The 16796-nt window shown below is 45.9% G+C and overlaps 1 protein-coding gene across 1 annotated transcript in view; it reads left to right on the top strand.

Moving 5' to 3' along the window:
- The window catches only part of LOC141058167 (phospholipase A and acyltransferase 3-like), a 59429-nt gene extending 43765 nt beyond the window's left edge, over positions 1–15664 (top strand). The window contains exons 3-5 of the mRNA XM_073554310.1: positions 2787–2886; positions 14458–14717; positions 15467–15664. Of these exons, the coding sequence (XP_073410411.1) occupies positions 2787–2886; positions 14458–14717; positions 15467–15547 (441 nt within the window). The 3' untranslated portion in view covers positions 15548–15664. The remainder of the gene's footprint in view (positions 1–2786; positions 2887–14457; positions 14718–15466) is intronic.
- The last annotated feature ends 1132 nt before the right edge of the window (positions 15665–16796 follow it).

The raw sequence follows: 16796 nt of genomic DNA, 5'->3' as shown, positions 1-16796 counted from the left end.
TGAAACGGAGACCCTTCTCGCTGAGGTACCTATTGAGTTAGTGAGATCACTTTGGTGGCTCCTATTCAGCATTGTACAGTTAATCAATTGTTCTATATATATATATCTCTTACCAGTTGTATATTAACATAGTAACATAGTAATTAAGGTTGACGGAAGACTTTAAGTCCATCTAGTTCAACCCATATCCTATCCTAACATGCCCTAACATGTAGATCCAGAGGAAGGCAAAAAACCCCATGTGGCAAACAGTAAGCTTCACATTGGGGAAAAAAATTCCTTCCCGACTCCACATACGGCAATCAGACTAGCTCCCTGGATCAACGCAATAGTAAGGAAACTAGTGTATATACCCTGTAATATTATATTTTTCAAGAAAGGCATCCAGCCCCTTCTTAAATTTTAGTAGGGAATCACTCATTACACCATCATATGGCAGAGAGTTCCATAGTCTCACTGCTCTTACAGTAAAGAATCCACGTCTGTGATTATGCTTAAACCTTCTTTCCTCCAGACGTAGAGGATGCCCCCTTGTCCCCGTCACAGGTCTAAGAGTAAAAAGATCATTAGAAAGGTCTTTGTACTGTCCCCGCATATATTTATACATTGTAATAAGATCACCCCTAAGCCTTCACGTTTCCAAACAAAATAACCCCAAGTGAAATAACCTATCTTGGTATTGCAGACCCCCCAGTTCCCTAATAACCTTGGTCGCTCTTCTCTGCACCGGCTCCAGTTCAGCTATGTCTTTCTTATACACCATATATATGAAAAAGAACCTCGGCACACAGTATAATGTCAATCTATTATTTTATTCATCCAAGGAAGGGCACAATTAAATGTGGTGAGACCAATGTTATGCAGACATATTATCGACGTTTCGGCTATTTAAAGCCTTTCTCAAGATTTTATCTGTATGAAAACATGGTCCATACATATGTTGCAATTTGGATTTCTCATGCATTCAATTCATGTAAGACATATATGAAAACCACCAAAGGAGTTACCGTCCAGGGGGCGCACACGCCGTTGCCAGTGAAAATCTTAGACCGCGATTTTCACTGGCAACGGCGTATGCGCCCCCTGGACGGTAACTCCTTTGGTGGTTTTCATATATGTCTTACATGAATTGAATGCATGAGAAATCCAAATTGCAACATATGTATGGACCATATTTTCATACAGATAAAATCTTGAGAAAGGCTTTAAATAGCCGAAACGTCGATAATATGTCTGTATAACATTGGTCTCACCACATTTAATTGTGCCCTTCCTTGGATGAATAAAATAATAGATTGACATTATACTGTGTGCCGAGGTTCTTTTTCATATATATTCTATTTTTTCCTCTGAGCACCAGATTAAAAGCAGTGAGCACCCCGTCTTCCATTATTGTAGATATTTCTTATACACCAGAGACCAGAACTGTACACAGTATTCTAAGTGTGGTCGCACTAGTGACTTATATACAGGTAAAGTTATGTTCTCCTTATGAGCATCTATGCCTCTTTTAATGCATCCCATTATTTTATTTGCCTTTGCAGCAGCTGCCTGACACTGGCCACTAAATGTGAGTTTGTCGTCCACCCATACACCCAGGTCTTTTTCAGTGACAGTTTTGCCCAGCATTTTACAATTAAGCTCGTAATTATACATCTTGTTCGTTCTACCCAAATGCATGACCTTACATTTTTCCCCATTAAAGCTCATTTGCCATTTATCAGCCCAAGCTTCTAGTTTACATAAATCCTCCTGTAATATAAAATTGTCCTCCTCTGTATTGATTACCCTGCAGAGTTTAGTGTCATCTGCAAATATTGAAATTCTATTCTCTATGCCCCCTACAAGGTCATTAATAAATATGTTAAAAAGCAGCGGGCCCAATACTGACCCCTGTGGTACCCCACTGCTAACTGTGACCCAGTTCGAGTGTGCACCATTAATAACCACCCTTTGCTTCCTATCCCTGAGCCAGCTCTTAACCCACTTACACAAATTTTCCCCTATCCCCATTGTTCTCATTTTATGTATCAACCTTTTATGTGGCACCGTATCAAAAGCTTTTGAGAAGTCCATGTACACCACGTCCACTGCATTCCCTTGGTCCAGTCCGGAACTTACCTCTTCATAAAAGCTTATCAGATTAGTCTGACAGGAACGGTCCCTCGTAAACCCATGAGGTTATTCTTCTTCAGATACTCCAGTATAGTATCTCTTAGAAAACCCTCCAGGATTTTACCCACAGTTGAGGTTAAACTAACTGGCCTATAATTTCCAAGTTCAGTTTTTGTCCCCTTTTTCAATATTGGCACCACATTTCCTATACGCCAGTCCTGTGGTACAGATCCTGTTATCATGGAATCTTTAAAGGTTAAAAATAATGGTCTATCTATGACTGTACCTAATTCCTGCAGTACTCGGGGGTGTATCCCATATTGGATTGAAAGATCAATTATGGTGGAAATTAACACAGCTCCTTTCTAAATATATTGTTTAAATATTACATCACCTTCATTCACAAATGTACCTATGCACCTATATAATAATAAATTGGTAATCTGGGTCATTTGTTAATTGAATGATGAGATCCTACCAATGTCTGTCAGGAAACAAGAAGCAAGTCACTACTTAACCGTGGCTTGATCTTACTGGCTTCTGGCAGATCTTAGCTTTCCAGCTCCTCAAAACACCAAGTTATTTACCCAAGGAGGGATTGAGAAATCGTTTGTATTGATAGAGATGCTTTAATACCTTAATAATATTCAGTACATCGTTGTTTTTTAAAGGGTCCTTCACCAAAACCAGGCGACTTGATAGAATTTATACGCCCATTTTACCAACATTGGGGAATATGCGTCGGAGAGGGAAAGGTGGTCCATTTAACAGGTAAGAAGAATGATGCCATGCAAATTAAATTATACCAACTCCATTCCTCAGACACCTTTGATCAATAGTACATTCTAATATTATAACTATTATAATCCAGCATCATTTATTATACATCAACTAAAAAAAAAAATTCAATATTGGGGTACGTGCACACAATATCTTTTTCGAGCAAGTCTGCCTGAAAACCGTCTGAAAAAGTGCTAAAAACCCCCCGTAAAGAATGAACATATTCACATCAATCTAAAAACAACTTGCTGTGCATACGTATAATCTTTTTTAACTTCTTTTAATCTCTTCAGGCTTCTGACAGCTACGAAGCGGTTAAAAGAAGTGAGTGGTCCATTCTTCTGGTGGCTTCTTTTCACATTTGAGACCATGACTGCACAAATGATGGAAAAAAAAAAAATGACAATTGTTTAACGTACCATAGCAAAGCTGATTGGTGGAATAAAAGTAGAAAATACATCATCTAATATCTGACAATATCCTGCTGGGCTTAGAAGCTGCTGATTGACATTGCAGACTGTTATTAGGGCATACTTATTAGTACACGGGCTAATGTACAGTAAAATCTCTTTGACTCAATCACCGAAACTTGCCTAGAAAAGTTGTCTTCTACACTGTGACTCTCCTCAAAAAGAAGGCCAGTATGCATGATATACGATGGAAGTGAAAGTATGTGACTAAAAATCCAGTTTTGGCAAAAGGATGGTCTTCTCATAGAGGTAGTTTTTGCAGAGGTTTCATTGCACTTTCATATACACAGATCAGCTATAAAATTAAAACCATTTGACTAATATTGTGCAGATTTCCATTGTGCCATCAAAATCGCACCTCCTGAGGCATGGACCCTACAAGTCTTAGGTTATCTGAAACCAGGATGTTCACAGCACACAAGTTATGAGTAGAGTTGAGCGAAACGGGTCGAAAAAATTCAAAAGTCGCCGACTTTTGGCAAAGTCGGGTTTCATGAAACGAAACCCGACCCTAGGATGAGGTCGGCCACGAGGTCGGCGACTTACGCGCCAAAGTCGCGTTTCAAAAGTTTGTTTTGCGCTCTTTTTCAGCCAATCAGGATCCACGGACACTGTGGGCAACGTGATGACATAGGCACGGGTCACCACCATCTTTCAGAAGGGCATGCAAGTGATTGGCTTGCTTTGGTGGACGTCACAGGGGGTATAAAAGGGCGTGCACGCCGACCGCCATCTTACTTCTGCCGATCTTAGTATAGGGAGAGGTTGCTGCTGATTCTGTAGGGAGAGCGTTAGGCAGGGAAGAAGACAAAAAAACTGCTTCTGCTGCTAGCGATTTGGCCTGCACAACACACCAGTCACTGTGTGTGCAGTGCAAGGGGAGGCTATATAGTGGTGTATCAGTGGTGTTGGTTGTTGGGCTGCCTTCTAAGGCTTCCTGACATTCCTGCATTGCTGTTTACCCACTGCTCCGCAAACTGCTTTTTTAAAAGCAATCCCAATTTTTTTTTTTTGTCCTGCTGAGAAGAAAAAAAAAATGCTTCTGCTGCTAGCAATTTGGCCTGCACAACACACCAGTCACTGTGTGTGCAGTGCAAGGGGAGGCTATATAGTGGTGTATCAGTGGTGTTGGTTGTTGGGCTGCCTTCTAAGGCTTCCTGACATTCCTGCATTGCTGTTTACCCACTGCTCCGCAAACTGCTTTTTTAAAAGCAATCCAATCTCCCTTATCCTCTAGTCACTTTTGTCACAGCTGTGCCATCGAGCCTGTCACATAGCGCTCAGATATTCATTGGGCCTCACACAATCAAAAAGTGTCCAGTGTCCAAAAGTGTGTGCAGAGATTCAAAATCTCCCTTATCCTCTAGTCACTTTGGTCACAGCTGTGCCATCGAGCCTGTCACATAGCGCTCAGATATCAGTGGGCCTCACACAATCCAAAAGTGTCCAGTGTCCAAAAGTGTGTGCAGAGATTCAAAATCTCCCTTATCCTCTAGTCACTTTGGTCACAGCTGTGCCATCGAGCCTGTCACATAGCGCTCAGATATCAGTGGGCCTCACACAATCCAAAAGTGTCCATCCAGTGTCCAAAAGTGTGTGCAGAGATTCAAAATCTCCCTTATCCTCTAGTCACTTTGGTCACAGCTGTGCCATCGAGCCTGTCACATAGCGCTCAGATATCAGTGGGCCTCACACAATCCAAAAGTGTCCATCCAGTGTCCAAAAGTGTGTGCAGAGATTCAAAATCTCCCTTATCCTCTAGTCACTTTGGTCACAGCTGTGCCATCGAGCCTGTCACATAGCGCTCAGATATCAGTGGGCCTCACACAATCCAAAAGTGTCCAGTGTCCAAAAGTGTGTGCAGAGATTCAAAATCTCCCTTATCCTCTAGTCACTTTGGTCACAGCTGTGCCATCGAGCCTGTCACATAGCGCTCAGATATCAGTGTGCCTCACACAATCCAAAAGTGTCCAGTGTCCAAAAGTGTGTGCAGAGATTCAAAATCTCCCTTATCCTCTAGTCACTTTTTGGTCACAGCTGTGCCATCGAGCCTGTCACATAGAGCTCAGATATCAGTGGGCCTCACACAATCCAAAAGTGTCCAGTGTCCAAAAGTGTGCGCAGAGATTCAAAATCTCCCTTATCCTCTAGTCACTTTGGTCACAGCTGTGCCATCGAGCCTGTCACATAGCGCTCAGATATCAGTGGGCCTCACACAATCCAAAAGTGTCCAGTGTCCAAAAGTGTGTGCAGCGATTCAAAATCTCCCTTATCCTCTAGTCACTTTGGTCACAGCTGTGCCATCGAGCCTGTCACATAGCGCTCAGATATCAGTGGGCCTCACACAATCCAAAAGTGTCCATCCAGTGTCCAAAAGTGTGTGCAGAGATTCAAAATCTCCCTTATCCTCTAGTCACTTTGGTCACAGCTGTGCCATCGAGCCTGTCACATAGCGCTCAGATATCAGTGGGCCTCACACAATCCAAAAGTGTCCAGTGTCCAAAAGTGTGTGCAGAGATTCAAAATCTACCTTATCCTCTAGTCACTTTGATCACAGCTGTGCCATCGAGCCTGTCACATAGCGCTCAGATATCAGTGGGCCTCACACAATCCAAAAGTGTCCAGTGTCCAAAAGTGTGTGCAGAGATTCAAAATCTCCCTTATCCTCTAGTCACTTTGGTCACAGCTGTGCCATCGAGCCTGTCACATAGCGCTCAGATATCAGTGGGCCTCACACAATCCAAAAGTGTCCATCCAGTGTCCAAAAGTGTGTGCAGAGATTCAAAATCTCCCTTATCCTCTAGTCACTTTTGTCACAGCTGTGCCATCGAGCCTGTCACATAGCGCTCAGATATTCATTGGGCCTCACACAATCCAAAAGTGTCCAGTGTCCAAAAGTGTGTGCAGAGATTCAAAATCTCCCTTATCCTCTAGTCACTTTGGTCACAGCTGTGCCATCGAGCCTGTCACATAGCGCTCAGATATCAGTGGGCCTCACACAATCCAAAAGTGTCCAGTGTCCACAAGTGTCTGCAGAAATTCAAAATCTCCCCTGTCCTATAGACACCTTGTACCTTGTTTTACATTACTATATAGTTTGTTGGATTTTGCCTACATTTCTACCAAAAATGAGGAAGGCTGGTGGAAGAGGCCGTGGAATTGGGCGGGGGTTGGCAGCTGGTAATGATGGTGTTGGTGGTGGATCTGATGGTAGTGGCAAGAGCAAAATAGGACCGAATGCAGGAGGTGCTGACCCTGCGTCATCGTCTGGCTACATAAGGCCTCGAACGCTTAGTTTTCTAGGAGTTGGCAAACCGCTTTTAAAGCCAGTGCATCAGGAAAAAGTTTTGTCTTACATTGCTGACTCAGCCTCCAGCTCTATCGCCTCCTCTTCTTCAGTTGTAAAAAGTAAAAGCACTGAGTCGTCATTGGAGGCTCATGTTCATGAACCACACCTTTCCTTGTGTCCTTCACCCCAACCAAGATTGAAGGATGACGCAGGCCATACTACTGATTACTCCATGGAGCTGTTTTCACATACCATGCCTGGATTATCAAGTGAAATGGTGAATTACCCAGGCCAAGATGAATCTGACATGGAGTGCACTGATGCACAGCCGCTGATGGATGATTCTGCTGGTACATTCACTCAGAGCACTACATTGTCCTCGCAGTGTACAGAGCCAGATTCTGACCCTGATGAGACTCAGGTGCCCCTTCCCGCACACTATACCACCATACACGGTGACACAGAGGAAGGTGCACATGACATAGAAGAGGAGGTGATGGATGACCCAGTTGTTGACCCAGATTGGCATCCATTGGGGGAAGAGGGTGCTGCTTCCAATAGCTCAGATGAGGAGCATCCACAGCAGACATCGACATCGCAACAGCTGTTATCTGGCAGGCCCGGAGCACTCCAAAGACAGGTTCCAAACATCAAAAGAGTTGCTGACAGCTTGTCCAGAGGGTCAAAAGATCACAGCGTGCTAGGCCGCAAAATGTCTGCCAAAGTAGGAAGAGTGCAGTGTGGCACTTTTTTGACCAAAATCCTCATGATCAGGCCAAGGTTATCTGTAAGAAGTGCGCAAAGACCTTTAGCCGAGGGAAAACTCTGAAAAATTTGAATACCAGTTGCATGCTTAGACATTTAACCAGCATGCACTTGCAAGCGTGGACACAACACCAAACCTCAAGTGCCACATGTGCAACTGATCACAACGAAGGTAGTCAGCAACGCTACATTGTTTCCCCCACTGTAAGCCCACCGGTTAGCACAGCAGCAAATGTTGAGGTGTCGTTGCAAGACCACAGCAGTCAGGGAATCCCACTGTTATATCAACGAAAGACTGATTCTAGGCCATCAGAAAGAACACCAACTCCATCACCATCATCAACCCTCTCTCAGTCCGCCCTGTCCACCGCTACTTCCACCATATGCAGCTCTCAAGTCCAGCTCACCCTCCCAGACACTATGAGTAGGTCAAGAAAGTACTCAGTCTCTCATCCGCGTACACTGGGTTTGAACGCCCACATTGCCAAACTAATCTCGTTTGAGATGATGCCCTTTCGGTTGGTGGAAAGCACAGCTTTCCGCGAACTCATGGCCTATGCAGTACCACGCTATGACCTACCCAGTCGCCACTTCTTCTCTCGCAAAGCCATCCCAGCCCTCCACCATCATGTGAAAGACCGCATTGTCCATGCACTCAAGCAGTCAGTGAGCGGAAAGGTGCACCTCACAACTGATGCATGGTCCAGTCGGCATGGCCAGGGCCGTTACGTGTCCATCACTGCGCACTGGTTTAATGTGGTGGATGCAGGGTCCACAGGGGACAGCGGTGGTGGGACAGTGCTGCCTAGCCCACGGTATAGGAAACAGTTGGCTGTAGGCGTTCGACCCTCCTCCTCCTCCTCCTCCAGAAGCGAAAGCTCGTCCACAGAGCGCAGTCGTACGAGCACTCCATCTGCAGCTGCCACTGTTGCACACAATGTGTCCCCCTATCGAGCAGCTAGTGGAAAGCGTCAGCAGGCTGTGTTGCAGATGATGTGTTTGGGCGACAGACACACCGCCGAGGTGCTGGCTGAGTACTTTCAGCGACAAACTGAGTCATGGCTGGGCAGTGTACATCTTGAGGCAGGCAAGGTAGTTAGTGATAACGGCCGTAATTTTGTGCCAGCCATAGCCCTTTCAAAACTCAGCCACATACCTTGCTTGGCTCACACCTTGAACCTGGTGGTGCAGTGCTTCCTCAAAAATTATCCAGAGTTAACAGCCCTGCTCCAGAAGGTGCGAAGACTGTGCGCGCACATCCGCCGGTCGCCTGTACACTCCGTTCGTATGCAGAAGCTGCAGCGATTGCTCCACCTTCCCAACCACCGCCTCATTATCGACATTGCAACAAGGTGGAACTCCACCCTGCACATGGTGGAGCGGCTGTGCGAGCAGAGGCAGGCCATAATGCATTTGTGGGAGGATACACGGCCAGGCACTTTGAGAGCAGACATGGAGTTGACAGGTGTGCAGTGGTCGAAGCTGAAAGACCTTTGTAAAGTCCTTCAGTGTTTTGAGGAATGCACACGGCTGGTAAGCGCAGACGACGCCATCCTAAGCATGAGCATCCCACTTATGCGTCTGCTCATGCAAACTTTGACGCACCTTAAGGAGCAGGCGTCTGCAGCCAATGTTGATGAGGAGGAAGAGGAGGAGGGAATCCTTGATGACATTCAGCCATTGTCTGCTCAGGGACCTCTCCTGGACGAGGTGGAGGAAGAAGAGGAGGAGGAGGATGATGATGGGGATGATTACTTTGGGGAGGAGGATGCATCTCGTGGGGCAAGTGAAAATGTTGGCGTGGCAAGGTCTGGTACAGGGTTTGTGCGTGACTGGAGGGATGTGGATTTGCCAGAAAGTGCTCCTCCACCCAGCACTCGCAGTGCATCATTGACACCGGGAACATTGGCCCACATGTCAGATTATGCCTTGCAGATCCTAAAAAGGGACCCCCGCATTGCCAAAATGATGAACGATGACGACTACTGGTTGGCCAGCATCCTGGATCCACGCTATAAAGGCAAATTACAAAACATCATGCCACAGGAGAACCTTGACCTAATATTGGCTAATAAACAAGCAACTCTGGTAAATTGGTTGCTTGAGGCATTCCCAGCACACAGCAGCGGTGATGGTTCTCACACGAGCCGTACGGGCCGGGGGCAGCTTGGCAGAGGTGTTCGTGGTGCACACAGCAGAAGTGGCGTTGGAGACAGGGGTTTCATGACAATGTTGTGGACTGATTTTTCAAATACCGCTCACACAACTGGTAATACTGCATCGATGGAAAGTGACAGGAGACAGCAGTTGTCAACTATGGTTACAAACTACTTTTCCTCCCATATCGATGTTCTCCCACACAGGTCATTCCCCTTTGACTATTGGGCCGCTAAACTGGACACCTGGCCTGAATTGGCCCAATATGCCTTACAGGAGCTCGCTTGCCCAGCTGCAAGTGTGCGAAAGAGTCTTCAGTGCAGCTGGATCAATCCTGACAGAAAAAAGGACCCGTCTGTCAACCCAAAATGTGGATGATCTAACCTTCATTAAAATGAACCACGCATGGGTTTCCAAGGATTTTGTCCCACCTTCCCCTGATGACACATAGGGTGACAGAAAAATGGCTTGCTTTGGTCCACCTCTTCCTGGTACTTCACCTATTTCGCCTTTTGCATCAGCTGAATGTCCAACATCAACATATGCCACTTTCTAAAACTCCCTAACTGTGCTGCCTCCCCCCCCATGGCCGGGGTCACCACCTAGCGCACGACACCGTGCGAGTGCCGTTGCCCTGGACAGGTGGGTAGGCCGACTCTTGGGCGCGGGCACTGGCACAGGGTCCCTCATAGTGCAATCAAGTGTCTCTGACGGTGGTGGTGCACACCCGCCGTCAGACACACCGCTGTACTATGAGGGGCCCAGTGCCAGTACCGACGCCCACGAGTGGGCCCCCCTTGCTTGGGCAGGGCCCCAGCATTTGCAATCTTTACCTCTCCCTGCTCCTCCACTGTGTAATCTGGGCCGTCAAATCCATACTGTGCCTGACACCGTCTGAGCCTGCCTCCTGATGTATAGACATATATTTTGAATGTGTACGCTATCCATACATGTTATCCGGGGAAACGGTACCCTTTCTAACCTTTGTGCAATCACGTGCAATCCATACTGGGCCTAACACCGTCTGAGCCTGCCTCCTGAGACATATATTTTGAATGTGTACGCTATCCATACATGTTATCTGGGGATACGGTACCCTTTCTAACCTTTGTGCAATCCATACTGGGCCTAACACCGTCTGAGCCTGCCTCCTGAGACATATATTTTGAATGTGTACGCTATCCATACATGTTATCTGGGGATACGGTACCCTTTCTAACCTTTGTGCAATCACGTGCAATCCATACTGGGCCTAACACCGTCTGAGCCTGCCTCCTGAGACATATATTTTGAATGTGTACGCAATCCATACATGTTATCCGGGGATACGGTACCCTTTCTAACCTTTGTGCAATCACGTGCAATCCATACTGGGCCTAACACCGTCTGAGCCTGCCTCCTGAGACATATATTTTGAATGTGTACGCTATCCATACATGTTATCTGGGGATACGGTACCCTTTCTAACCTTTGTGCAATCACGTGCAATCCATACTGGGCCTAACACCGTCTGAGCCTGCCTCCTGAGACATATATTTTGAATGTGTACGCTATCCATACATGTTATCTGGGGATACGGTACCCTTTCTAACCTTTGTGCAATCACGTGCAATCCATACTGGGCCTAACACCGTCTGAGCCTGCCTCCTGAGACATATATTTTGAATGTGTACGCTATCCATACATGTTATCTGGGGATACGGTACCCTTTCTAACCTTTGTGCAATCACGTGCAATCCATACTGGGCCTAACACCGTCTGAGCCTGCCTCCTGAGACATATATTTTGAATGTGTACGCTATCCATACATGTTATCTGGGGATACGGTACCCTTTCTAACCTTTGTGCAATCACGTGCAATCCATACTGGGCCTAACACCGCCTGAGCCTGCCTCCTGAGACATATATTTTGAATGTGTACGCTATCCATACATGTTATCTGGGGATACGGTACCCTTTCTAACCTTTGTGCAATCACGTGTAATCCATACTGGGCGTGAGAATGGCTGGCGAGCTGTTAAGCAAGCTACAGCACCTGTGGTTTGCACACGTAAGTTTTTCATTTTTTCAGGAATGACGGTTAGGCCTAATTCCGGAACTGCGGTTGACCTGCACTTACTGGGAAATCATTGTTCGCGAGTAATAATTGTAATCAGTCATCCCCATCACTAACGTTGTTCAGCGGGTTATCTGCACCTGTAAGCGACAAACGCTGGCCTTTTCAGTGTAGCGCACATGCAGCCACGGACATGTAAGGGCATGACACACCAGTTATTGGCCAATCTCATGTGCCAGAGCCTCACGTGTCCCTCTAGTAAGCCTGACTCGGACCGCGGGGCATGATGGAGTCTCGTTCGTTAACGGAATTAAGCTTGCAATGTGTGCATCTGTTCTGTAGCTGGCATGGTTGAGGTTTCCCAGGTGGAGTAGAATTTAACCGTAGGCTCCACTCCTGGTGGTGCCCTTCTGGACATTCCTTTAAGGTTCAGCTTTGCAACCATACTGCCCACGTAAAACAAACACTTTGCCTTCATGAACGCTGTTTGGAGGGTCATGACTCGTGGGAATAACGCCGCCCAATCAGTTAACCTGCTAGAGAGATCCTTCGTTGCTCCCAAGCATGACATCACACTCCCTAGGAATAAGGTAATGCCACTGTGGCGACCGTATTCCTGGGGGCGACACAAGTGCACTGATGCCCAGCCACTGCTCGATGAATCTGCTGGTACATTGACCCAGACCACTACATTCCCCTCGCATGCTACACGACCTGAATCTGACCCTGATGAAACTCAGGTTACCCTTCCCATATACAGTTCCATCTTACACGGTGACAAAGAGGAAGCTGCAGATGAAAGTGCAGGTTCGGCCCACCCGCCATCAGACACACCACCGTACTATCAGGGGCCCTGTGCCAGTGCCGTCGCCAACGAGTGGGCCCCCCCTGCTTGCCCAGGATCACAGCACTTGCAAAGTTGAAATACTGTGCAGTGAGATGGAAGATGGGGACGACGAGGAGTCCAGACAAGTACAGGGATTCCCTAGCGAGGAGACTTATTTGATTGTTTTCAATGTTGGGACAGCAATTTTTGGGGAGCACTATACTCTGGAGAATGATAGATGGGGCCCACCATACACTGGAACATTCCAAAGGTGGACATCAGACACTGGAGCAGCATTTACAGGGCCCATTATACACTAGAGCATTAGAAATGGGGCCCATTATGTTTGGAGCATTATTTGGGCCCATAAGACAGTGGAGCTTCATCCATGGGGACCAACATATACTGTAGCATTATGTGGAGCTCATCATATACTGTTTCAAACATTATATGGGACCAATGATTCTGTATGGAGAAATAGATGGGCCTCGTCATGAGATGTAAAAACTGAGGTATTTTTCATTGTACTATACCGCTATTTCTCTGCCGTATCGGAGCATGATGAGTTGTGGTATGTGTTAAAGGGGCGCTCTTTCGCCCAGGGCACATGAAAACCTGGAGCCAGCCCTCCCCCCCCCACAGTCTGTAGCCAAATAACCCCCATTTTTCAGTGCGTAACTTGTATTATGAAGTTAATTAAGGTTGACAAGCTTAAGTAAGAAGAATTGATGCTTTTGGCATTCAAATGGGCACTGTTGGTGTGTTTCCTGTGCTCCTCTCACTGCCGACTTTTATTCCCCATTGACTTACATTGGGTTTCGTGTTTCGGGACGACCCCGACTTTTCCCTATAATCGGACGATCTTGCTCGACCCGACTTTTGGAAAAGTCGGGTTTCACGAAACGAAACACGACCCTAAAAAACCAAAAGTCGCTCAACTCTAGTTATTAGACTTTGTCAGGTCCCGGAAAGCTGCAAGGGTGTCCTAGACACTGTTCTTGCTAAATACAGTGATTGCTTCCTTCCCAGTTAGACCAAGGTTGGATTGTAGACCCTGAGCTGATCTTGAGGACATATCTCCCGTAATGTACTAACCAATATTTCTCTATGCATATAATTGCTTGTTCTTGTGCGATTTATCTGTGAAAATAATCTTTCCCGCATTTAACCCTGTTAAGTGTATATAGTAGAAGTAGATTGTTGATCCCGCCTGTTGTCTCCGCTGTGGCATTCAGACAACCTGCATTACATAACCAACCCAAAGACCCTGTAAAATGCATAATATAGAATATCTGAGTAGCAGTGATAGCAGTAGTGCCTCCATAGCAATGCTAGTCACAGTTCACAGTTGCATCGTTAAGTGGTCGCTAGTGAGCTGCCAAACAGGCAGATCTCACCAGCGACATAGCAGCGGTCGGCGGTCGCTACTTATCTGTCATACGAGGCAATGAAGACGTCCTCCCGCCCACATCCACGCGTTGCCCGTCGCCACAGCAGGAAGCTGACGACGAGAAACGGCCCAGGCCGTTGTCGCGCGATCAGCGATAACCAGCGGGGGAGCCGGTCGGAGGTAAGTATCACAAATAGCGATATCGCTAGCAATATCGCTGCTACGTCACAAAACCAGTGACATTATAGCGATATTGCTAGCGATATCGCTTAGCGTGACAGGCCCTTTAGACATTATCGCCTCTAGTATGCAACCTTTTCAGCAACTCTGCGACAGTGCTCCTAAATGGGTCAGCCTCAATTCCCTTATTAGTGCCATCAATCACTGTACCCCATATTATTGCTATCAGTCAATGTACTGACGGTTGCAGTCTGCACAAGATGACCTGTGGATTGTTTACCCATGTACTGCTGAGACCAGTGAGTCACTGAAATGTACAGCTGCAACCAAGAATGCAAAGGTCAATGAGAACCACTATAAGGGCGACACTGGAGCAACTGGGACCCGGCAGGTGAAAAACAGTTGACTCAAATACTTTATAATTTCCAGATCAAGATGATTTTTCCAGTTTATCCTCGGCCTTTGGACGTACCATTGTGGTGAGAGAAGACTCAATAGAGTTGGTTGCTGATGGCTGCACCTATAGAGTCAACAACAAGTATGACCGAAAAAGAGACCCTTACCCACCAGGAAGAATTGTCAATGCAGCTCGAAGAGAAGTTGGGAAGAAAATGTACTATAGAGTCACCAGTGCCAACTGTGAACATTTTGTGACGGTACTGCGATATGGTATTGGCTATTCTGACCAGGTAATTTATGGGTTCTTTTTATTTTTTCAGAGGTTCATAGAATATAGGGACAAATTAATTATTGTGATTGTGCGTTGATTTTTTCAGAACATTTTTCAAACTTTGGAGCAAATTGTGACATTTACTTTTAGGCCTATTTACTGTATGTTTAAAGGGAACCTGTCATGTGATACATACAGTCCAATCTGTGGACTGCTCGTATAGAGAAGGAGAAGCTGAGCAGAATGATATATCAGATTGTTGGAAAAGATTCAGTAAAAGGCCGGGGTCACACTTGCGAGTCTCTCGCCTCAGTACCTGGCACGGCTGCCGGCACTCGGGACTGGAGTGTGCGGCTGCATGTCTTTCTATGCAGCCGCACACTCTGCTCCCGAGTGCCGGCTGCAGTGCCGGGTATTGATGCGAGAGACTCGTGCGAGTTTCTCGTATTGCACACGCAAGTGTGACCCCGGCCTAACTTGTATTTTATTCATTGAAATCATGGAGTCTGTATACACAGGAGTCCTACTAGTGATCATTCACAAATGCAAAGCATTATATATGTCCCATACAGATGAACTAATAATTGGTGAATGAGCATTTGTAAGCAAAATTCTCGTTTGTTGGGTGATCAGATCATTTATGCTGCCATAAAATTATTATTGTTATCAACAGCATATAAGACAAAGCAAAGTTCCATTGTTTAGACCTGTGTTTGCTGGGACTTTACTGGTAGAAATCTGCAATATTTGTTTTATTGTACCCAATAGGTTGACAATGCGAAAATGTATGCAACTGGAGGGCTTGGAATGGCAGTGATTGCCGCTGTGGCATTATTTGCTCTGCAATGAAACCATCAAAACAAATATTGAGATAATTGGATGTCGGGAAGACTCACTGCTGAAGACTGACACCGTTAAATACAATCTGCTGTGCATTTCAGAAACAGGTTCAATAAAGCAAAAGCAAAAAGATAGGAACTGCAAGGTTTCTTTATATTCTAGAAAAATGAATGTGTTCATTGGGTTATGATTGGAAGCGGTGTTCAGGACACCGTGGCTCCTCAGGTTACTACATTTTCAATAAACAATGATCTTTCTTGGGTCATTGAAACCAGCAACTGGCTGGTTGGATCTGCAAATCAGCATGGGCATCTCACTGGTATATCTGTATTACTACACTGCACATGCTCATTAGCTTTTTCCAGGACATTTTGGTACTATATGTATTGCATTGCCCTTTACTTCTTCCAGGAGAGCCGCTTCTTTGGACAGTAGGTCAGAATGGCACAATTTTTTTTGTACAAAGTGGGACCGTTCATCTAGCTTGGTGTAAAGCACCCTCCGGCTACACCAGTCATGCTGGGTACAAGCTGCCAAATTCATTGGGAGGCGCATGTGCTTAATAATTTTGGCACATCTTAGTACTGTGCGCCTTTGTTCAGCAAAAATTCTACTAGTAGCATGGTCACACTTCCTATCCACTGGTCACACCTCCTATCCGCTTCGGGTTCATTTGTTTCGGTGGAACTGATTTAAACTAGGGTGAGAACTGCAAAGGTTATTTCTTCATTCTATAAACAGAATGTCCAAACGCAGATGTGAATGTAGCCTTCATCTATATTCTGTGTAGTTCATGCCTTACGATGTTGACTTCAAGTGCACTTCACGCGTAGAGAGCGCAAGAAATAAGGGAGTTCTATTCACCATCGGTTTCTTCCCATTTCCCTTCGCTAAAAACTTAGGTGGTTACTGTTAACTTTACCCTTATAAATCTCCTTAACATTTTCTCTTGATGTCTTAATCCATTGTGAGCGGAAAAAAATATACACAGTTAATATTTAAAGAGAACCTGTTACATGAAAAAAATGCTATTAGATATGGGGTAAATCTGAAGGTTAATAGCATTCAGAATCTGCCCGACGCTGGCACTTAGACTCCCGCTGCCGGGAGGAAATCAACTTTATTCCTCCAGATAGCATTTGGCGTTCAGTCACTGGGGTGATGTCGGCGCAGGTTCAATCACCGCTCTGTGTATAGAACGTGGTGGCTGTAACCACAGAACCCGACATTGACTGACAGCCGGCCCTATTTCTGAGCT

Source organism: Dendrobates tinctorius, unplaced genomic scaffold (genome assembly GCF_039654945.1).
Source record: "Dendrobates tinctorius isolate UK_male_01 unplaced genomic scaffold, ASM3965494v1 ptg000211l, whole genome shotgun sequence".
Classification (NCBI taxonomy): Eukaryota; Metazoa; Chordata; class Amphibia; order Anura; family Dendrobatidae; genus Dendrobates; species Dendrobates tinctorius.
This window is presented reverse-complemented; position numbering and strand designations above follow the sequence as displayed.